This window comes from Lygodium microphyllum, chromosome 5, assembly GCF_053477565.2.
Source record: "Lygodium microphyllum isolate KBCC chromosome 5, Lygodium_microphyllum_v1.1.10, whole genome shotgun sequence".
Classification (NCBI taxonomy): domain Eukaryota; kingdom Viridiplantae; phylum Streptophyta; class Polypodiopsida; order Schizaeales; family Lygodiaceae; genus Lygodium; species Lygodium microphyllum.
In genome coordinates this window covers 18,669,509-18,693,961 of record NC_141139.1, presented here as the reverse complement: position 1 = coordinate 18,693,961, position 24,453 = coordinate 18,669,509, and the positions used below count along the sequence as shown (strand labels likewise).

The window sequence follows — 24,453 nt, the reverse complement described above, 5'->3', positions numbered from 1 at the left end:
AAGATTTAAAAAACTAGAATTTTTTACCCTAAAGGATTTGCTACTTAGATAGATTCAAAAAGTGTTCTAATATATGCATCAAAGTGCTCCATGCTTGAATGGATAGATCTATTTTCCAAAATCCACATGGTCATTTTCAATAAAAAAAATAAAAGGGGAAATGTGCAAGAAATGAACTTCGCAAAGTCAAATGAAGTATGGAAAAGTTACAAAACATTAAGGCATATCTATGGTCTACTGTCAACCTTGATTGTGTAAGTGTGCCAAGCTACTTTTCTTTTTAAGATTTATTAGTTAGTTATTATATTTTTATCTCTAATATCGATAAGTTTTAATGCAAAAGGTATTATTTATTTGTTAGCTTTACATTCCAATGATTTAAATATTATAACTTTGTCTGTAGGAGAATATGAAGTTGCAAGGTTGAAGCTTTATTTTACTAGTTATATAGTTGATTTTTTGCTCTTCTATACATGGTATCCCTTTGCTCTTTGGGTTGATGATGTATTTTATAAAGATGACATGATTGAATGAACCTATTCGTTTAGTAATCTAATGGCATTTGTTGTGTATGCACATAAAAATCCTCATCTCCTAAAGTTGACATCAAAAGTTAGCTTTATGCAACACTACTTATGATGCTTTGACTTTTGTGACTTTGTCTTGGAGGTTTTTGTCTGCAAAAGCATTGACCTCTTTATGTGTAGTTGCTGTAGGTATGGTAGTCTTATGTTTGTAATATGGTTCTTTTAGTTCATGTTGTATATGTGCTTAGATATCTCTTAGGTTTAAAATTTACCAAAGGTCACATTGCTCACTTGGAAAGGTGTTATTACCAAATCATAACATGAGAATCACATCATTTTCCATCTAGTCTAAATTTTGAGGGCGAAAATAATTTAAGTGTGTGATTTTATAGCAAATAGTTTCTAAATATCAAGTAGTATAGTTTGAAGTTTGTTATAATCAAATTTTATTGTCCAAGCCCTTGAATTCTTAGATTTATGTAAAAATGGAAAATAAATGATGATGCATGCCATTATATTGGGTAAGTAAAATGTTTTTGTGAATGCTAGCTCACAACTGTAGTAGAAGCATAGGTGAGCACATCAACCTTTTATGTGCAAAATATGATAACTACCTTTGCAAGCTTGAGGGAGTCACAATAGATTACATAGTTTCATGGTGGCTATTGTTGTCAAGTTAATTTGGTCATGTAGGAATCATGCTATTTTGGTTCTAGAGCTAATTTGGCCCTTATGGATAGGATATTTGAGTTAAAGGCCCATATGGAGGTAGTGTTGGGAAGATTGACAAGATCCCATTGGATGTTGAAGCTATTTGCTAGGAAGTTATCTTTGAGTGCTTAGGCTTTGCCTAGTTGCATTTCTTATGCTACATATTCTACTTTACTTCTTTTGGTAATATAATATACAATTGCATTAGAAATCTTGAGAGAGTCTAACATTAATGTTAAAATTATGGCTATCTACATGTTATGATGATTTTTATAGAGTCAATTTGATCACAAGAGCACCCTCTTGCACACGATGATCCTTCACTAGATTATTGTAATTGTCGGCATATGATTGACTTGTACATATAGAAACAAAAAATAGGATAAACTTGCAACTCATTTTCCCTCACTAATGGCTAGGCTACCTATGGTAATTAGTTTGCAAGTTTGATAATACTTGAAAGAATGTGGTGCTACTAGCATTGTGTATATTTGGTTGTATTTCATGAGTAGCAGTCATACTTTTTATGATATGTCCAAGTAAGCACAAATTAGATGCATCACTTTTTGGGCTTACTAATCATTGCATAATGTGTTAATTGGTTTACTTAAATGTTCTTTTTTGTTAACCTTGGTCTTGGTTTGAGACTAAATTGTGTCATTTTAAATCTTCTATTAAGTATTCTTAATAGAAGTATAATGTTTAATGTTTACTTAAAATGATAGAGAAATGATATTACTTATGTAATCCTTCTTAAAGGCGTTTAAATTTTTACAACTAGTATTGTCCTTGTTATTGATAGTTAGCTTATTCTAAAGTTAAGGATTGAGAATCCTTACAAAATTGAGTGATGAATATTCCTTGATCTTGACTTGCTAAGGTTTACAATGTGCTAGTCTTAGAATCATATTGCCGATGTTATCTTTTTTATAGGCACTTGACCCTATGATAAGATTGAGATATTCAAAATCCTTCTATAACATTATGTTTACTAGATTTAGAAATGGACCTTATTAGGAATCAATGTGCAATTGAATAAAGTTGAGCTTTTAAAACATTTGTATTTGGAGAATTGTAACATTTTTATGACTACATGAACAATGGATGCTTTAAGCATGTGAAGAATAACAAGATAAGACCCTTTCCAAAGGAAATAAAGTCTTAAAAACTTCACTAATTTAATACACCACGAAAGTCTTGTGGAAAAATTTAATATCAATATCACCTAGATACTTTTTGGATAAACACTCCAAAGTTTATTCTCTCTCTCTCTCTCTCTCTCTCTCTCTCTCTCTCTCTCTCTCTCTCTCTCTCTCTCTCTCTCTCTCTCTCTCTCTCTCTCTCTCTCTCTCTCTCTCTCTCTCTCTCTCTCTCTCCCACACACACACACACACATGCACGCACACACACACACACACACACACACACCCCACCCCACCTTTTACCACATGTTTTTGCTCCTTGAATTGATATGAAATAAAGTTTCATTTGTAATTTACATGTAAGGAACTGTCTAAACCCTTTAAATTGAGCATCACTTTTGATGATTTCCAAAAAATGTTGCATTTTGTGAAAATACATTTCATGTGCACTCATAGTTTTCCACAACCTTCTTTATAATTTTATGCTAGACTTTTGTACCATTAGGTCAACATAGTTGAGAAAATTATGCTCTTAAAGTTGGATTTTTGTCATTTTGATCACTAGATGTATATAGCAAAGTAAAGAAAGAGTTTATGAGAAAGAATGATATTCCGTTATTTCTAGATGAGATGATAGGAATCTTACTTTCCAACATGCACAATGCATTGAAAGGCCTTGAACAACCAAGTGGAAATGACGATTTTTGTTACAATTAAGAGAATGTGCAATCATTATCTATTTGTGTGGTTAATAAGATGTGACTACTTGTTTCTTTGGATCTTGCTTTTAGCATTGATGTCGACAAAAGTCTTAGGGATCATGGCACTTGCATGGATGATGGCCCCAAAGAAAGAGCAGAAAGAAAGGGTTCAAATAAAAAACAATCCTTTCCAGATCATATTACAATTCATTGAGAAGCATAAGATAGTATACTTATATATCATGCTTAATCTCAATAATTTACAATTACTTCACAAGCATGGACTATATGATGTTTACATGTCTCTCTTATTTTCCTTTGTTAAGAACATTGCTTTAAAAAATGCCTTCTTGCAATGAGTACACCTCAAGGCATACTTCAACCTCAAAGACATCTATTTGGTTAAACTTTAACTATTATAGATGGGATGAGATTAGGTATGTTTTAGTAGGTTACTTGAGAAAATGAACCTTGAGAGGTGACATATGTGTAATGTTTATGGGCTAGGCAAATTTGTATGGTGTGCATGGATAGGATAGAGAGGACAAATTTTCATGTATAAAAGAGTGGCTATTGGTGAAAATGGGTATTTTTGACATATTAGCCATGTCAGGGCGGGATTTGGTTCCAACAGCAGCCAACACATCCAACTTGGCATACTCCTCCACATCTCGTCGAATCGCAATTAGTAAATTGGTTACCTGTCGCATGTTAGGCCTCTCCTCAGGGACATGATGGGTACATTCCAAGGCGATGTAGAGGGCTTGCATCATCTCTTCTATGTAGGGATCAGGCATGCCACGTAGGCGTGGGTCTAAAATGTCAATCACATCATGGTGACAATGTCGCATCTCTTGAACCCATTCAATAAGGTGTTGCCCCTCATCTAAGACTGGCTTCTTTCCTGTTAGTATCTCCAACAAAAGTACACCATAGCTAAACACATCACTCTTCTCAGTTATGAACATTGTGTAAGCATACTCTGCAAAATGTGCAAGAAACATTTCATTAGTCAATATTTATTGACTTAAATAAAGCACATGTAATTTTGAAAATTGATAATGAGGCTCACGAGTGTCTCATTTGTGAAATTTTGTTGGTTTATTAACTAAAAAGAAACCTCACAAATGTCATTATGAGGTTGAAAGTTACACAAGATATGCCTTGTTGACTTTCACACATCTAAGTGAGCATATTGGTTTTTAAAACCACATCAACTGCAATAAAAGGTGTATCAATTTGTTGATCATCAATGCTAAATGGAAAATCATGCAATATCACCGGTTGTCATTGTGAGAATGCCTTAAAGAAATGGATCTCTTTCATTTGACAAATATAGTCTAGATATTAGAAATAATGTGGCTTGATTATAGGCTACATCTTATCCTCTTTTAATCAAATTGAACAACTTCTTCTCTACATTCTCTTGAAGCTAGCACATAGCACAAAATTAACATTAAACAAAATCTTCTTGCTTTACATGCAAAGACATTGTTCCACATGAGGACTATGGTGCATGGACCTGCAACACTTTCACGATGCATAAGGGCTTGAACATCCTCAACATAAGTAGAGAAACACTCCAACCTGGGGCAATGTAGCCATATGAACCTGCTAACAAAGAGTTTTGCATAATCGTGGAGGGTGACTCCATGATCTTAGCCACGCCAAAGTCGGCGAGGTAAGGTTCCATGCTAGCATCGAGCAGGATATTGTTAGCCTTGATGTCCCTGTGGATGATGGGTGGCACGCAATCATGGTGAAGGTAAGCGAGGCCTTGGGCGGCACCCAAGGCGATCTTGTATCGGGCATCCCAGTCGAGCACCCTTCGTTTCACATGGAGCATCTCACCAAGGCTCCCATTAGGCATGTAGTCATACATGAGGAGATTAGTCTCGTGGTTAGTGCAATAACCCAGGAGTCTAACAATGTTGAGGTGGCGGATGGCCCCCAAGGTGTCTACCTCGCTCGAGAAGGCGTCATGCTGGTGGTAATGGCCGGCGGCACCCACACCATGGTAGGGGTTGTGCTCCTTCTCGCTGCAGCAGCTGCGGCGGCCATGGATGATCTTCTTGACAGCAATCACCTCTCCAGAGGGCATCTCAGCCTTGTAGACAACCCCTGAGCACCCTTTCCCTACAACATTGGATTCCACCAGCCTCTCCAACACATCATCCAGTGTAAAGCTTAGCTTCTGGAATGGTGTTATCTGCCATGGCCATGCCATGTTGTCTGACTCATCCACCTCTGAGCCCCATTTCCTTCCCACCACCATCGATACCAAAAACGCAATTCCGATCACCGCCACTACTCCCACACACCCGAATAAGAACCCCATCACAAACACCTTCCTCTTTGAGTAAGCTCTCCCCCTCTTGTTTGAGGTGGTGGAGTCATTGGAGAAGCAATATGGCTTGCATGTCAATCCTGGATTGCCTGTGTAATCGATTACTGGTAGTTCCCTGAGGAGCAAACTCATTGGGAGACTGCCAGAGAAGTCATTGAAGGAGATGTTGAGGGTGGCCAAGCTTTGCATTCTAGAGAGGACTTCAAGACCTGAAGAGAGCTTGTTGTGAGAGACATCCAGGTCTGCCAATGCAAACAGGCCAGATAATTCATCAGGAATAGCTCCTGATAGGCTGTTGCAGCTCACGTTTAGAGAAATGCTGAGGGTTTCAAGTTGGCCAAGAGATGGAGGAATGGTCCCAGAAAGATTATTGGAGCTCAAATCCAGCAGTGTGAGCTTAACGCAATTACCCAGTTGAGGGGGGATACTGCCTGAGAGACTGTTTTCCTTGAGACTGAGCTTTGTGAGCTGATGCAAGCTGCCCAGTTGGGAAGGTATAGAGCCTGTGAGGGTGTTCCTCGAGAGGTCCAACAGCTGTAGACAAGACAGTTGCCCAAGCTCAGTGGGAATCCTGCCAGTCAACTTGTTTTCTCTAGCATCAAACAATTGCAGGACCATGCATTTTCCAAGCTCAGATGGTATAGAGCCCGACAGTTGGTTCCTTGAGACATCCAAAAATGTGAGGTTCTTGACTTCCCCTATCTCTTTTGGTATGGAGCCACTCAGTCTGTTGTTGTCGAGACGAAGCCTGTAGAGAGAGGTGCACGAGCGAATTGAGCTTGGGATTGGCCCGGTCAGCTGATTCGACACAAAGAGAGCCTTGGTGAGAGATTGCAGAGTGAAGAGCTCTGCAGGAATAGCCCCACTCAGATGATTCCAGGAGAAATCAAGAGATTGGAGCTCTTTGCAGTTGCCCAGAGAGCTGGGGATCCCTCCTTCTAGGGAGTTATTCCACAGAAAGATCCGAGTCAAGTACGAGAGATTCCCCAGCTCCTCTGGGATAGTCCCTGTGAGCTCATTTCCGTCAAGCTGGAGGTCAGTGAGCCTGCTGCAATTGCCGAGCTGAGGAGGGATGGGACCGGTGAGAAGGTTAGAACTCAATAAGATGCCTAGGGCGGAGGTGAGGTTGCCAAAAGAGGAAGGGATGGCGCCCGAGAAGGAATTCTGCGAGAGCTCAATGGTTTGGATGGAGGAGAGATGAAAACCGAGCTGGGGAGGAATGGGCCCTGAGAGATGGTTGCCCCAAAGGTAAAGCTTAGAGAGACGGATGAGGTTGCCCAATTCGACGGGAAGGGGCCCGACCAAATGATTGTTATAGAGGTAGAGCTCGGTGAGCTGAGTGCAGTTTGCAAGCTCCACAGGGATGGCGCCAGAGAGATTGGCGTCGGAAATGGTGAGGTACGAGAGCCTCTGCAGTTGGCCGATCTCCCTGGGCAACTCTCCCGAAAGGGAAGTGGCCGTCAGGCCCAGGTACTGCAGGGCGCTGCAGTTGCCGATTTCGGGGGGCAGGCTGCCGGAGAGGAGGAAGTTACCGCCTGCTCGGAAAACCGCCAGCTGCGAGAGTTGCCCGATGTGGGGCGGGATGGGCCCGCTGAGCTGGTTGTCGTGGAGGCTCAAGACCGCCAGGGAGGAGCAGAGGGCGAGTGAGGGCGGTATGGCGGCCGAGAGCTGGTTGTATTCGAGATGGAGGACGCGGAGGTTGCGGAGGAGGCCGATCTCGGGCGGGATGGGGCCTGAGAGGTTGTTGAAGCTGAGGTCGAGGACGCGGAGGTCGGTGCAGTTGGCCAGGAGAGGTATTGGGATACCACCGGTGAGGCTGTGGCCCGGGAGGGAGAGGACCTGGAGGGCGGTGAGGCGCGCGAGGGCGGGGGCCAGGAAACCGCCTTGGAGGGCAGCAGCGGCGCCGGCGCCGGGGAGGGAGAGGTTGAGGACGCGGCCGGAGGCGGGGTCGCAGGCTGCTCCGGGCCACGCACACTGCTTGGTCTCGCCCTCCCGTGCGGCCGCAGAAGTGGCTGTCACCCCGGCTGAGCCGAATGTCTCGAGGAACTCCACAATCGCCTCTCCATCTGCCACTGACGCCGCCGCCGCCGCCGCCGAAGCATCATCAGCAGGCGACGACGACGAGCGCAAATGTACTGCTGCCTGGGTCCCTAGGCCTGCATCGATTTCCTTCTTCCATGACGATGTTATGCCTAACAATAACGTCAACAAGAAGACAACCCCCATGGCGGAGAAGGTACTTCTACTAGAAGACGACGAAGGCTGGCGCCGCCGCTGTTGCCACCCTCCCCTTCCCTCTCTTGGCGAGTTCAAGGTAGGTACCTTCCCAAGGTTCCCTTTTAGATTATTGATCGTTAGCTTACTACTACGTACACTACCTTACCTCCCCTCCCTCCACACCCTCTTATCATTCCCTTTCCTTCCTTCTTCTAATGCATCCATACTCGCATCTTTTCCTTACCTTCTATTGCACTTGGATGTTCTCCTTCCGTTCACCTTTCCTTTCCTCTTCCTCTCGCCTTCCTTTATAAGATCAAACTTGCAAAGGCCCATAGGCTTAGCCTTTCTAGGTCTTCCCTTTTTGTCCACTCGATCTCATCCTTGGAACATACACACATTCACTAGCCTAACAAGTCTTTGTTTGTTCGATTATGTTGTGCATTGCATGACTACAAACAAAATATTTAAATCATAAAACAATCCTAATCTCTAGCATGTCTGATCCAACCAATTGAGTTGCTATGTGTCCTTACAACCTACTTGTCTCTCAAAGTTGAGACTTTACCTAGCCTTTAAATTTCAAGTAGGCATGGAGCAAGGACAAGCAAGCAAAGCCTACATGAAATATTCTCAACAATTAGGGGAGGGGGGGCAATATTATCTATTCCATCATTAGCTAGAAGAAGATCCAATAAAATAGTACTATCTATTCTCAACAATTGGGGGGGGGGGGGGGGCAGCAGTTTTATCTATGCCATCATTAGCTAGAAGAAGGTCCAATAAAATAGTACTATCTTCTATGCCATCATTAGCTAGAAGAAGGTCCAATAAAATAGTACTATCTAATGGAGATTGAGATGGGAGATTGTAGATGTCTCCCTCCCTATCTCATTTGGATATATTGTGGGGATTACAGACCTCTCTCTCTTTGTCTCTATCTCTGTCTCTTTGTCTCCTTGTCTCTTATGGATATATCTAATGGGGATTACAGATGTCTCCCTCTCTATCTCATATGGATATATTATGGGGATCACAAACCTCTCTGTCTCTTTGTCTCATATGGAGATATCTAATGGAGATTGTAGACCTCTCTCTCTCTCTCTCTCTCTCTCTCTCTCTCATATGGATGTATTCTGGTGGAGTTCACACAAGCTTGTGATGCCACAACAAGTTGTAGTTCAATTGCCTATGTTTGAAAACCAAATTAAAGCCACATGTTACTCTTAAGAGGAAACGCCAAGAACCCTAACCCTACACAAGTTTCATACAAAGCATGGCATGTCACATGCAAATGACAAATGAGAAATATTTAGTATATGCATGTTGACATATAGTAAAATGTCACATTCTCAAATAATGCAAAGAATTTACAATTTACTTTTTTCAAAGAAGGCTTGTAGTTGTTATTCTATAGATGAATAATGAAGACATGGTTTTGGACTATGAATGCATGACATATGTAAACTAACCTCATTAGTTGTAGAACTTATCCATCTTGCAAAACACATCCAAAGAAACACATGTCCATGTCCACATTGCATCACCATGGAGTAAATTCTTCCATTTTCTATATTATTTAGAGTCATTATCCCCTGTCGGCATTTCCATGTTCACATGAGTTGATTACCCTAACACAAATCGAGAGACTGTCTTAGCAATCTCAAATCTTCTTTGACACACACCAAATTGACAAAGCATCTTTGGATTAATGAATGAAGTTAGATTATGGAATCAATCCATCATCTAGTAGGCAATATTTTGACATTCTAGACTTCCCTACCTCCAAGTTTTTGATTGCCAATGGTGAACCACAGTATAAAAATGTCAATGTAATTTAGACAATCATATACAACTAAAAAATTTCCTTGAAATAGCAAGATAGGTTACTTAAAGTAAGGACACTCTCCCCGTATAGCATGCATGAAGAAATTCCAATGACCATTCAACCCTAACTTCATATAAAATGCTCAGAAGTTAAAGTGGTACATTGACAAATACTTAAGGTTTAATATATCTAAGGTAGAAGAGCAAGTAAGAAAACAATATTTGTTCTTGTGGATATGTAAAATGGTTGTGCTAATTATGCATCTTACTTGCGGATGTATTTGCGCCATATATATGCCATGTTTTGAGAAGGACCATTATAAGGGGAGTAGCTCCAAGATTATGTCTTGAGCTTCCTTGAAAAATAGCCCTAGTGTAGTCTTAAGAACATTACAAAACATAAGCATGGTTTATGATCACTGACTATAAAGAAAAGAATCACATGAAAAATGTCTCATTGTTGATAATCAAGCATAGGTTTCTAAAAGTAGCAAACAACCAAAGGCGAGTGAACATGTCAACATTTGCATTGCGAGCATGAAGGAAAGGAAAACAAGACATAGGTTGTTAAGGCATCTTGGAAAATTTGAACTCAAAAAGAGCCTCATATTTAGTCTCAAGGATTCATGCTAATGAAAATAAAGACCTATGGAAAGAAGGTTGGCTACACATTGGAAGGGGTCACCTTTTTCACCACTTCTTTTCTATTGGTTGGAGCTTTTCACTTTGGATCCACTTGCACCACATTTTGAGGATGGTTGACCCACTTGTTAACCTTCACAAGACAAAAATTGTTGAAGACAAGTTGGAATCCCAAATCTAGGAGCAAAGAGGACTGATCAAGGATGCTAGAAATTAATTTCCTAAGTGTGTTAAAATTTAAAGAGTTCAATGTATTATTTTAGGCACCATTTATCCATAAGGTGCTCATGAATGTTTTCTAACCTATCAATTCAAGTGAAATATACTTTTATTTTTCAACCATTTTAGTGAGAGCTGATTCACTCTTGTGAAAAGTGGAAATAATTCCCAAGTTTACATTAGAGGACCTAGAACAAATGTGAGGGTTGCGGGCAATCTCTATTTTTTTCTAATGAGTCAGGTGAACAAATAGCTAGTGCATGCATAAAGGAGAAGGACCAATCACAATGGAAAAGAGGAACCAAAGTGAAAACCCAAACCCTGTATATAATGTGTAAAACTGAAGATAGATATTATTCTTTTGTGTGCAATTTTTGTGTTTCGACTCTACTATTTTATTGTCTATCAACTTATGGTAACCATTGCTTGAGATGAGGGAGAGAGTGTGTGAGTGTGAGTTAAGTGCTTTTTGAGTGAGGCAAAGGAGTAGAGGTGGCACCTCAAAATGCAACACATGATTTGGGAGATTATCAAAATGAGCCTTTCATGCTTTTGGACTACATCATAGTGAAGGTAAGTAGATGACTCTATTATATATCTGAATCTCTAACTTTCTTTATAAATGGGGAGTGAGAGAGGACTTAGATGGTTCAAAGCAAGAGTAGTAGCCAACTAGGTGATAGGTAGTTGAGTTAAAGGCATATTGATCTCTTGAAATAAGACTCTTCATCTAATGTCCCATAGCTAAGCTCTCGTGGAGTCTAACACCACCTCCAAAATGAAATTATTGACGTTGAATAGGGCTCAAAAAATCACTTCCCCCCCAAGACACTCACTTTTTAACCTTCACCCACCCATTTACTAGAACCTTTGTTCTTGGCATAATTTAGAGTTCCTTTACCAAGTAGAACTTGTTATCCACAAAAGTTTTCATTCTTGCCATAAATTAGAGTTTCCATTGCTTGTTTGAACATGTTTTCTCTAACAATCTCCACAAACCTCTTGCAAATGGCTTCCTTCTCAAGAAGATTTGGTCCAAGGGATTGCATTACACCTGAAGAAACACAAGAGATGATAATGTAAATGGGGGAAGAAGGAGTTTAATGTTGGTTCATTGTTGCACTGTAGTCCTTTGCCTTGGGGCCCCACTTGGTTCATAATATACATGACTTGAAGAAGCATTGGAAGGGAGGACATTTCAAGGCAATTGTTATTGCATAGTTTTTCCATTTTACAACTTGCTTGCTCAAACACCTTTTGTTCCATTTTGATACAAGCATTAAGGTTGGCTCTATTCAAATATCTAATTCCAAGTGCTTGTGAGAAGGGGAGTTCTATTTTACAACTAGGATCACAAGGTCACATCTTATGGGTGTGGGTATGGATAGTTCTCAAGTATTCCAATGCTACACTTGGATAGTTTAGAGAGGCATGTGCATGAACCAAGAAACCTAACTAATGAGGATTGTAGAAGATGCCCATGTGGCTATGAAGTATAGTAGGGGTTCTAGAATTATAGGCCTTAGTTGGTATTCCTCAGTGCACTTATTTGTTAGCATATATCATTTAGTAAGCCATGAAAAACACCCACAAATATGAGTATAGGTTAATGGTTCCATCAATTACATTTAAGGTTATTGATTGCAAGAGCTATGTCGTATGTGCACCTTATGTATTTATAGTGGATGTACAATAGACTATGGTGGATCCTTTGGAATTTGACCTTTTTGAACTCAATGTATCCTTGCCCAATGAAAAAAACATGAATGTGAAACGACTAATCCATTGTGGTTCTTATCCAACATTTAGACAAATGCACATTTTGCTAGCTAATACTTTCCCTCATGCTTCTTAAGGTGACCTAAGCCCTAAATAGTGGGTTGTAAGTCATGCTCCTTACGTTGTTCCATAGTGAAGATAATATTGTCTTTATTTCTAGGGTCATTAATTAGGGAAGGTAACTTAGGGTTAATGATCTTCATTATTGGAACTAGGAATCCTACCATATGCACATTTGCAACAATAAATCACCATGAAAATCATATGAAAATAAGAAAATAATGCACTCAAGAGGATAATTTGAATATGGCCCTTATTGTATTATAATTATTTGATGGCAATATAAATTATAATTATTATGATTTTCTTGGTATTAACTTTTAGTTTTTCTAGTTATCCCTTCCTACCCCTCAAATGGCAATAGATAGCTTCCTAGCTGGAGATTAGTCGTGCTAAGTTTTCAAGTGTATGTGTATTTTAAGAAAAAGTTTTATTATGTATATATAAGGTGGGTGATTTATTTAGGAATGGATGATATTGTGGCATCCTTGGGGAGCCACCATTTATAAAACTTGAGGTTCTACAAAAAAAAATAGAGCTTGGTAAGAGTATCCAAATCAAAAGGTTGGCACAGGGTCTTGCAAAGATAGGTCACGATGTTGGTTAACAGAGATGGAACTGGCTTGACAAGAAACTTGTACAACCCAAAAGATGTCCCAAAAGCTGTCTTAGCCACGTCCTCCGCTCTAGTGCGAATCTGACAATACCCACTTTTCAAATCTATACAACTGGATATGGTTTCTATCTACAATTTATCCATAACATCATCAATCCAAGAAATCAAAAACATATTCCTACGTCTTGGTGATGAAAGGTCTCTTGACATTGTGGGCATTGGCGATATTAGGCTACAATTTCCTTTTGGTAGTTCTTTTGTTTTGCATGATGTACGCCATGTACTTATGTTGACTCGCAGCCTTATGTCAACTGGACAGCTTAATGATGCAGGGTATTTTGTGTCTTTTGGAGACTCTGCATGGAAGATTACTCGTGGCAGGCTTGTGCTTGCAAGAGGTGCCAAGTCTGGTAGCCTCTATCCCTTACTTGTATCTGGAGCTACCTTGGATCATGTTAAATAGTCATGCTTTTTCGAAAAATGTGTTCACTACCCTCCCAAGTAGCCTTCCAAAAGGAGACAAGCTCACTTGTTTGTTCATTAACAATTCCCAGATTGAATGGGTAGTAAGCATTTCAAATGTTCTATCTAGTTGAGTGAAAAATTTTACCATTGGAAAGTTATTTTAGCCATTTTCATGGCCATTTGGTACATTGATTGATAGGTGGTATTTGACCATTCAAATTGGCAATTATGGTCTCATGGTACTTGTTAAAGGTATGTTTGCATTCAATGCAATTTTGCTTTTGGATGTATTTTATATGTGATTTTTAGGTTATGTGTCATTGGGATTGCAATTTCAATCCTCTTAGAATTCTTCTTCTTTGGATCAATCAAGTTTCATTAGTGATGCTACTGATTTGGCATGATAGTCAAATATTATTTGATGCAACCTAGTCCACCTCCATTCTTATTGGTGAAGCAATGCCTTGCAAATCAAAAGGTTGACTTCAAGATTGTCCTTGAGACACCATTACCATTGAGTGAGGATTTTTCTCAACTTCTAATACTTGACTAGAACATGTAACCTTATTATGTTAGGTCAAGATGGTCTTGGATTCATCCCTAGGGAGTGCACCTCATAGAATATGTAAGATACCATGTGAGTTCAAAGGAAAGTGTATTTTATTTATAAAAATTTAGAGGACTTATAAAAGGGGGTTGTTAATTATAATTTTAAAAAAATTCATAAGTTTAGTAAAGTAAAAGGGGTCTTTTTATGGCCTTATAGCATGTAAAGAAAGGGCATTTCTTAATCTTCTTTGAACGCACATAATATAGATGATTTTTTATAGGTGCACCTCCTAGGGATTCATCGTTAGGACAAGGACCATCAACTCAGCTCAAACCTGTGTCCAATGAGCTCTTCTCTACTTGCTTAACTCATCAGTTTACATGGTCTTTTGTACTCTTCCTTTTGTAAATGATAAGCCAAGGATGGCAAGGATGTGCATCCAATCCTATTCATCATCTAGGCAATGAATGTATTTGTTCAAGGAGTTGGCAGTGGTTTCACGATTTGTATCCCCCCGAAGCATAGTAGATATAATATCTAAGTCTAGAGGCATGGTTTTCAAACTTTCTATTTCCACTCTTACAACCGCGCACTTATTACCCAAGAAGACCAATCTATTATCCTAGCCCTCAAAAATTTAAGTGTTTTGCATCCACAAGCGGCCTAATAGTAGGTTGTAATCCACTTTCTCCATGACCACAAAATTTATAGTGGAATCAATCCCTATGATTTTGACATGCCAATCCTTCAACAATACTAGCGGTTGGATCTTATAGCCATTAGCCAGCCACTATAAGGTTGAAAGGAACACTCAATAGGTAGATTTCCCAATGCTTCTAGGACTAAGATTGATTGATAATACTAATTTCTACACCCATTTCTAGGATACCTCTTCTCAATTAGTCACCTAAAGCCTCCACAGGAAGTATAGTGTGATGCTCTACTCCTTCTAAAACATGTTGACTATGAGAGCTCTTGGAAAATGGGTGGAGTGGTGATTCTAAAGGTCCTTCCCCTCCCTCTATCCATCATTTGAATGCTTTCTAGAGGTTGGGATTAATTGACATCAATAACCCTAACAGCATTGTCATGCTAATGGAGGTTGGTGTGGCAACAAGGCCAGGTTCCACTTCATTGCCTTGGAACCAATAGTTTGTTTGGTTGTAGTTTTGTCTACCATTTTTCATGCTCTAGCTCATTCAATGTTCAATCAATTTTGAAGCTAGCTTCTTTGTATCATGCTCATGTGTTGGATAAGATATTAGTATCATGCTAGGTAATCCTATAATGCTCATGTCAAATGTGGCATTGTGTCACTTGCTCGGTTGCTTGAGCTTCTTACACCCGTTTCTTAACCTTGTGGATTATTTTTAGCTATCACTTTGCATTGGGATACTTTTTTTCTTTTGCAATTATAAGTTTCTCAATTTGAGGAGCCATAGTGGCATTCTCTGCATTGGAGGCAACCTTATTGATCGATAGCTTTGTGACCCTTTGCTTTGCAATGCTATTTTAGCTACAGTTTTCTTCTTCCTCTTCTTAGCACTCTTTTTTTCTATTATGGATTTTTGAGTAGTGGATGAACCTGGAATAATGGTGTCAAGCTTTTTGCTATGCACTCATGTGATGGCATTGGGATTGGTATCGTGTCCTCATCATGCATCATCTCTACTCTAAAAAGAGTGAGAGGCGCTAACAGGACTATGCTCTTATGTGCGTTGGCCTTCTACCTTAGATAGTTAGAATACATATGGGTTATGCCACATTCAATGCATTATTGATCTACTTGGCCATCTTTGGGTGATTTAGTATTTTGTAGGCATCTTAAGGACATGTCTGGTTTGCCCATAGTTTCAACATTCAATGGGATCATTGAACTATGTTGGAGTCTCCCCTTTTCTCGCCTTCACATCATAATAGGTATGGGTCAAAAGTCCATGAGGATTGCATTACCAAACATGCATTGATTTAAAATGGATCCATCTAGGAGCTCGGCAATAGGTTTCTTCAAGACCAAGCACAATTCAGTTTGGTGCTAATTGAATGTGATGAGGAGGTCTTGTGCTACACTAGCTTTGAACTATTTCTCGTGTGGATACAACATCTCTTCTTAACCTATCGTTCTTGTCTCAATCATCAATGCACATGGCTTTTCAAAGTTTGCATTCAACTTATACAGTGGGATTGGGCCTCTCTACATTCATCTTGAATCCCTTTCATAAATGCTCATGATGGTTGGCCTCTCTGGTTATATAGACTCCAGACCTTAGAGACATGATCTTGCCTAACCTCCCCCTCTTGGTGCTATAGATTCATGAGTTGTATGATGAGGTTGTCCTTATATTTGGCTTTTGCAAAAACCACATGATGAACAAATCCTCGAGGTAGAGAAAAGAGCTTTCTCATTAGCATCAAGCTTTGTGAATGCCACTCTTTCTTTGTCACTCAAGTATAGTCTAAAGGCCTAAGACTTATTTATGTCAATAGTGAAGTTATGGGCTTCACAAATGTACTCACATTGCTCTATGAAGCTATAGGGGTTGTCCCCTACTCTATACTTATCAATTTCCTTGGCAACCAAGGGAATATTTGCTTAAATTTGGAACAAGGCATGACAGCAAGTCTTGTAAATAGAGAATTGGCTACATGCATTCCAATGTGGAGGGTGTATGAGTTATCAGTAGTCTCTATTATACTAAGTCAGTGTGTGATTGAGTCACTTGAAGATCCTATGATGCTTGCATTATGTAGTAGCCTCCTAATATCGTTGATCTCTCATTGCATGTCCTCTTGGCATAGGGCAACTATGGCCAAATCTATTAGTTTATCTAGCATGTCCTTACCTTTCCCAACTGCAATTTGATACCGATCCTCCATTCCCATCAATGAAAATTTTCTAACTTTTATTTGGCAATATCTTGGATGCTAACTAGTCTTGTGCTCAAGTGCTCTAATGCATTCCTCAATAGTCATTCTTTCTCCATTATTGCATACTCTAACATGGTGACCTAATGAAGCTTATGTTGTGTGGCTTTCAACTTAGGGTGAATTTGATCTATCTAACAATCAATTCATTGTTCCTTTTAAGTCTTCAAGGTTTGTCCTTAGTGGTTTTGGTTTCTAGGTATTTCATGTAGTGGGTTCCTTTTGCTAATAATGGTTCCCTTAGATATCTCTTCTTTAGTTGTAGGGGTGTTTTAAAATTCAACATGTATCTTAAGTTAAAACCTAGTAATGCCTCGTGCTCAAGCAAACTCTCTCTTCCAAACACTATGAGTTTAAGAGTATTAATGTGAATCATTGTGCATTTGTGCTCAAACAAGCTTTGTGCTTTCCAAGATAATTTTTTATTCTTCAACAATCAAGCAAGCAATTATAACCCTCCATTTTCTTTTTGATCTTTCACAAGGCAATGATCACACAACAACCAACCAATGTCACACAATTCCTAATGTATTATCAAGTGCCTTAATACTAAGTGATAGCAAGAGTTAGCAATGCAAATCTAGATTGCCATGTGCAAGCATGCAATTATACGTGGAATCTTATCTATGATCTACCTCCTAAGTCTGATGTCATAGTAGTTTGTCACGATTCATAGAGAATGAGGCTTTAGAAATTACAATTTAATTAGGATCTTCAACTCTTGAGCAAACACAGTGAGTCCTACCGAAAGGAAGGTAGAACTTACTATGCTAGTCTTAACCATTCACTCTCATAGTAGTAATAGTCTTGACCATTCACTTACATAATAAGTTCTACTAAGAAAGGTGAAATAAAGGGACCCTTAGGGAAAAATGTGCTTTTTAAACTTTTGCCTCTCCTCTCTTGGACCAACATGACCCCACCATGATCCCTCACTTAAAGTGCTTAAAGTCAAGTATCACTAAGCAAATTTTTCCTTTAGGAGGTCATTTCTGAGTCCAAATTTTCCTTAATAGAAATGGGATACAAGAGGGTGGAGAATGCAAACAACATCAAGGATGTTATGTATTTGGAGAAAGCCACATATTTTCAAAAAGTTTAAGTGTAATCCTAAATAAGCAACCCCTTTCGTTAATGGCATGATAGTTAGTGGTAAAGTTCTTGGTAGCTTGTTGCAAATCAACAACCCATTTTCAACTTGATAATTGTCAATTGAATTAATATACTTTATTAATTAAATTTTGATTCTACAAAGTCTAGCTCAATATTCTAAAATCCTATACACTAGGGAAAATTTGGACTCACTTTTAAGAATTTCCATGTTATCATCCTATTAAAAAAAGGGGTCCCATTGATAATTATAAATATAGTACATCAAAAAAATATCATATAACATATCATTGGAAATGTCTTGATGAGACGATTCTAATGTAGTAACCTTTGATAAAGTTGGAGTTTACATGATAAAGTTATGGCCTCTTGACCAAAATCAAACTCGAGAGTTTTGTAACAAGAGCTATGCCCTCATTTCTCCCTATGGAATGTTCCCTAGAATCCCAAAGAGCTTAAAAGGCCCATAAAAGAGTCCAAATTTCCCCTATTGCATATCATTATCGAATTAAAATATACATCAAGGATCTTGGATTTTATCATATGATAAATAATAATGGTGCTCGGTCACCACTTCAATATGCCTACAAAATGTCATCACCACCTATCAAGAGAGATTACATCAAGTCAATTTGACTCATTCAACCAACAACTTCGAGGTAGTTGCCCCTAGCTAGGATAGAGCAAGAAATCTTTAGTATTTGCTCAGAGACCTCCACAAGTAGCATCATTTGGAACCCATAGGATGCATGGATTAATTTTTCTTCAAGTATATCAATCCTCAACCCAAAATTATCAAACCTCATGATCCCTTAACTTCTAAAGTAATCATAAAACCAATCATCTAACACCCCTCCTAAAGGAAAAAACTTGATAGTCTCTTAAGAATAGTAGTAATCAACATGGCATTTGGTTCAACAAAAGTGTGAAATTGGGTGCATGTGTTGAGGGGTGGGGATGGATGCACCAACCCTCTACCATAGCATATCATGCTTCATTTCCCTAAAGCAATGTGAGGTTGGACTCTATCTTACTACATAGATAGTCATGATCAGTCACACCTAATCCTAAACAATAACTTAGAGAGCAACTTGACTAATAAGGCCCAACTGTCAATAGGATGGATCCAGTTGAAGATTTAGGTATCTAAGTAGTTTATGCTACCACACTATTTTTCATATACAAATGACATCATTACTTAACTTGTAAGACAAGGGTCATTACATACAATAATTAGGGCCCAACACATCATTCTATCAATAATGCATTTAAAAAATTCCACTAGCAAATAAAAGAAGTTTTCACTTATGTATCCTTAGAAGACATTGCCCAATTGACATCACAATGCACCCCATCTATAGATGCTACACAATGAATTAACAGTACACTTTCCTTTACTTCTTGAGAAATCCTTTACCAAATAGTATTCTACTTGTTTTCAACAACTTACAACACAATGGCCAATTCTAGCTTAGGCCTCAATAATTAGTACATTGATTAATCCATTTGTGGGGATAGGGTTGACATCCTCCATAATAGGTGCTTGCCACATCCTCATTGATTGTAGTTCTCAAGGTAGCAATATGAGTGATGACATGTAGTCATATAGCCTATTTGGTTGGTAGCCTCAAACTCACTTAGATCAATATGGCAAGGGAAGGCTCCAATAAAGACTTAGGTGAATTGTGAGTAGCACTTCTACAGGATAGCTGAAAAGAGGAATGTAAACACAACCTATATCAAAAAAAATCTAGCTTTACTTTCTTGTTGGCCTTCTACACCCATGCAATTAGACTTTCATCCCTCGAGCTCTTGCGTTTAACAATCAACAAGACCTACAAGGTATTGATCCCACGTGTCCTTTATACACTTTTTGAGTGAAGGCTCTAAGGCCTAGAAAAGCTTATTGCTTTGTGATAGAGTGGCCTCCCAAAAAAGCCAAAAAGATGTGCTCATTTGCATTCACATATGTTTCACACATGAAAATTATTGCACTTGAGATAGAAATCCAAACAAGCATAAATATTTATCTAGAACTCAAAATTTAGAATGTATTGAAATGTTGGAACCATAGTGATGAGTTCTACTATCATACATCACTACATCAAGTGCTTGATTAATTTTTGAAAAAACAAAATTTAACTTCCATTTCCTTTGCTTTAAACTAATGGACTCTTAAAATAAAGAAAACATTAGTAGAAATTTCTACATGTAAAAATTAATAAACATAAGGGTTTCAAAATTCCTAAACATCATCATTCTAGAACCCTACTTTAGGTAAGTGCTAAGTATTACCTAATGTCTAAAGTATGAAGCTTGGCACATTACTACAACATAAGTTGGTAACGTTATTAAAGGGCCAAAATAATCTCAAAGTAATACTTCACTAGTAATAACTTCTTATCTAAGAAGGTTGTCCACTTCTACAAGCATCCAAACCAATATAGATACATGACTTTATTAAGTATGGTAGGATGATATAAGTAGTGAGGACATCTATGGACTTCTATAGAAATTATGCAGATGTCTAGGGCACAATGACTTCAGTTGCAATTTTCCAAACGATCTAAATTACTATTGGTGACTATAACGAAAGGAGCTTAAAATGTTTATCTTGTCCCTATTACACTTTAGTGGTAATGTAGTTTTTCTTCCCAAAATATGGCAATCACTAACTAAATGCACAACCCTCCATGCATTTATGATGAAACAAAACATTTTCATAAGACAATAATATTAGTGCTCTTTTGCTTGGTCACTTTTCCACAACAACTTAGTTGCATAAATCAAGAAGAAGTTTATCCGCCTTCTAAACCAAATAGGCAATGCTCACTTGTGAGAGCTATTGGATACACATCATAAAATAAAGGCTTTAACAATTCATTGACTTATAAGAAAACTACCATGTAGATGTATCTTAGTTTCCTTTTGATTTTTTAAGGATCCACTCCATTACATATTTGAAAGATTCCAAGTGGACAATTCAAATGTCTTATTATGACAATAGACATAAGAAAGCAAGCTAGCATAGTGTTATGTGCCATTCTACTCCCTTGAAGTCACATTAGTTTCATAGTAAAACGAAGAATGGATCATGTGCATAAGCTTGGGATACATAAAATGGATCCATCATAACTATCTGTGATCTATGTTGCATGTTTGAATCCAACACAATGTAAAAATAATAGTTTTATTCAATGTTGCATGTTCGAATCCAATCCACCATAACTATTTGTGATCTATGTTGCGTGTTCAAATCCTATACAAAGTAAAAATATCAGCATTGATTTGCATTTTGTCACAAAGTTGAGCTTAATAAATACTTCTACAAAGAAGCTTCTTAGCTTTATAGAATAACATCTTAGTAACTAGCTCATCAATTAGCATGTATGGATGTTATCGAACATATGGTGAAGTTTCACAAGCTCTATTGTAGGTGCTAAGCCTTCTTCAAATGTAGCAGTGGCCTCGAGGGATTCCATCAATGAAGATTAGTTCAAAGAGTTCTACTCTCCATAGCAATAACTCCAAATTCAATGTTGCAAAACTAGTAAATGCCTACACCACAAGTACAAAGAAAGTGCAAAAGTCAAACAAGAACTACATTTTCTTCTGATTAGATATTTTCAACCTGTGCATAGGGAAACTTAGCTATGTATTGTCAAGACTAATTAAAATCTAAAATGATGGGAAATATTTATATACACACTGATTGAATTCTTTGTGTATATCACGAGTACTTAGGCTAACACCACACCTTGTACAAATTTTCCTTTTTGTCATGTAAGGGCTAGCAAATAAGTTTCAAAAGTGAGAATGAAAATGTCTAAAATATTCCCAAACCAAAATCGCCATGAGGAGACACAATATATAGGTTTACAATAGCTGTACAAAATGGATACTTTAGGATCTACATGTTTCTACTCTTAATGACGTTGATCCACAAAGGCCGAAAACAAAGGTATTATCCATCACCTGAAGGTTATTCACTTGATATATGAACATTTCCTTAGTTTTTAGTCATCTTAACTACAAATGTATCACACACATACATTTATATATGCATCTACCTTTGACTTTACAAAAGATAATCGCTCAAGGTTATAGGTGTGATGCAAATGTGCAAGTATTTAATCTTAGGAAAACTAAGGTGTTGCATTTTCATAATAGATTCCTAGCAAGTCTCATATGCTAAACCACAGAATGAGCACATTTGAAACAACATTGATGCAACATGTTGTATTTGATAAAGTGTTTTGACTCGTCACCATTCCACCCTCTAAGATGAGTGAAATCAAGTCTCATCATATAAGAAAGGAACCTCAAAAGGGGAGAATCAAAATATAATAGCCATCCAATGTGCCCCTTATGATAGACATAACATTTGCTCCACACAAAAACCTCACTTTTAATCAAGCCACTCCATGAAAATGGATAGAATCTATCCATTCACTTATCTATTGAGCATGCACTAGCATCCTTGCCTACTAGAATAGTGAATGAAATGGCTTCTTTCTAGCCTAGTGTTTTACATGAAAGATTAGGGACTCTAGAAAAAGTGTCACAATAAAATCTCTCACGCATCTAGTAAAGTATACAAGAAAGTATTTTTCCCCTTTCTAAAGAAATGGCTTTTAATGTTTAAGACCCTTTTTCATATAGGATCGTTGAAACACACAAAGTAAAATGGTAAGATCTCTTGAGTCAAGTTGGACATGACCTAGGTCAAAGAGCCCATGTTAATGACACTTGAGATATTTTGGCAAGATGGTCCCCTAACTTATGCAGGGTAGTCCATAACATATTTGCCCTTGAATACTTCCAAACAGGATGGATCAAGGTTTCATCCTTTATTTTGCAAGAAACGCACAATGGAGAGACTATATAGTTGCTCATTAACCTATCTTGAGTTATGTAATTTCCCCACCGTCAACTTCCATCTATTTACATTGAGCTTCATGGACGAGGTACATCCCCAAATCCTTTTACACATATGCCTTTTTTAGATTACTTAGGCCAAGACCTCTAGTCTATATGATGGCACAATCCACGATGCATCACATGTGATGCTATAAATACTTACTTTAGCATAAATTTGCATTGTAGAAGAGATGCCCCCTAAAAATGATTAAACTTGGATTGGTTGTGGGATTAGCATGGATTGCTTATAACAAGGTTCTCAAATGCTAGAGATGCTTTCAATACCTATAAAGTTCATGAATGGACTTGCAAATCATCTCCAAATCCTTGGTGAAACTATGTGACATTATTTGCAAAGTATAGATGCTAATGTTTGCTTAAACTCTTTGAATGGAATTGCAAATATCTTTATGGAAACACAAGGCATTAATTTTTTCACTTAAGCACTTTAAACCATGATAGCTTGAACCACACTACCAAAAACATAAGTGTTTCACATCACCACTCAGTGAGCTCGCCTTTCTTGTACTATTGCCTTGATGGATCAAATGTGTGATGGCACTAGGGGGCCTCCACATTGTTTAGTCCTCAACCTTGGTTCACAAAAGATTTTGTTCAAAGCTAATGCAAAACCCTTGAACTTCAAATTGCGGACTTATTGCTTGAAGCTTCAAACTTTGAAGGTTTGCAACATTTTTCTTTCAGATTTGACCGTCTTCCTTCTAAATTGTCCATTCATTTGACACATGTCAATGTTTATGAATATTTCTCAATCATGTTATACATATCTGTTGGTTTAAGCCTTTTTCTTTGGCTATGTATGAGTGTTGTCTCCACCTCATGGACTAAACTTGAATAGATCCAAAAAGAAGGCATGAATTGAAAGCTTGTGCCGTCATCATTGTTAAGCTTGTATTAGATGTGTTCGATGCTGATAGAAGAGTCACAGGTTTCATTCTTAGAGGTAGTAGTGAGCAAGAGGAATGCTATGAAAGGGTGTATTTTATAATCCTACTTGGCTAGTCAGCATTGTAGAGATTGTAGAAGGGATTAGATGGCACCTAATTGTTAAAGGTACAGACTCCCCTTGCCAACAAGGACTCAACATAAGCCTCATATACCTAAATAATCGAAATAATTTTTCATCTACTTATTTTTTAGAGAAATGATGGGAACAAGGGTTGTGTGGTAGTATTGAGTCACTTTTTGTTTGTGTGTGTGTGTGTGTGTGTGTGTGTTTTAAAATAAATAAAGGTGGTTTTATGTATCACCTTTTGTTTATAAATGTAATTTTTTGCTTCTTCTTTTAAAAAAATAAATAAATGTGGGGGGTGTGTGTGGGGCGTGTTTTGTATACATCCTAGAAGAGACGGAGTGGGGGAGGCAAGGAAGGGGGGGGGGGGGGGGTAACTAGAGAGTCTTTTCTTTGTCAACGAGAACATAATGTACGCCTCCCGCACGCACCCACCCACCCACCCACATCAAGGAACAGGGGGGTGAGTCGGGAGGAAGGGTTTTGAGGTATGAGTCACGTTGATTCGTTTCCTTTAATATTCGGTTGAGATATTGTTCCTTATGAGAGACGTGTTTAAAGCGACCTAAAGCAGGTTCATAATGGTGTCTTTCCGAGGAGCATATATGTGTGTGTGTGTGTGTACGCGTACGCCAACCATCCTTTGCCGCCTGCCGTCTCTG

At 38.3% G+C, this 24,453-nt stretch overlaps 1 protein-coding gene across 1 annotated transcript; it reads right to left on the bottom strand.

Annotated features, from left to right (window-relative positions):
* Nucleotides 1–3,249: 3,249 nt before the first annotated feature.
* Nucleotides 3,250–7,990, bottom strand: LOC148035560 (uncharacterized). The gene is made up of 2 exons (XM_087677520.1): nt 4,669–7,990; nt 3,250–4,063 (listed from the first exon to the last, which is right to left on the bottom strand). Exons 1-2 carry the CDS (start codon nt 7,652–7,654, stop codon nt 3,585–3,587), a joined length of 3,465 nt encoding a protein of 1,154 aa, XP_087533646.1. The 5' UTR covers nt 7,655–7,990; the 3' UTR covers nt 3,250–3,584.
* Between the last annotated feature and the right edge of the window lie 16,463 nt (nt 7,991–24,453).

Excerpts from the sequence above, each read along its gene's own strand:
- LOC148035560 (XM_087677520.1), bottom strand. The coding sequence starts at position 7,654 with ATGGGGGTTGTCTTCTTGTTGACGTTATTGTTAGGCATAACATCGTCA. Across the intron at positions 4,064-4,668 it reads ATATGGCTACATTGCCCCAG|AGTATGCTTACACAATGTTC; the intron begins GTTGGAGTGTTT and ends CACATTTTGCAG.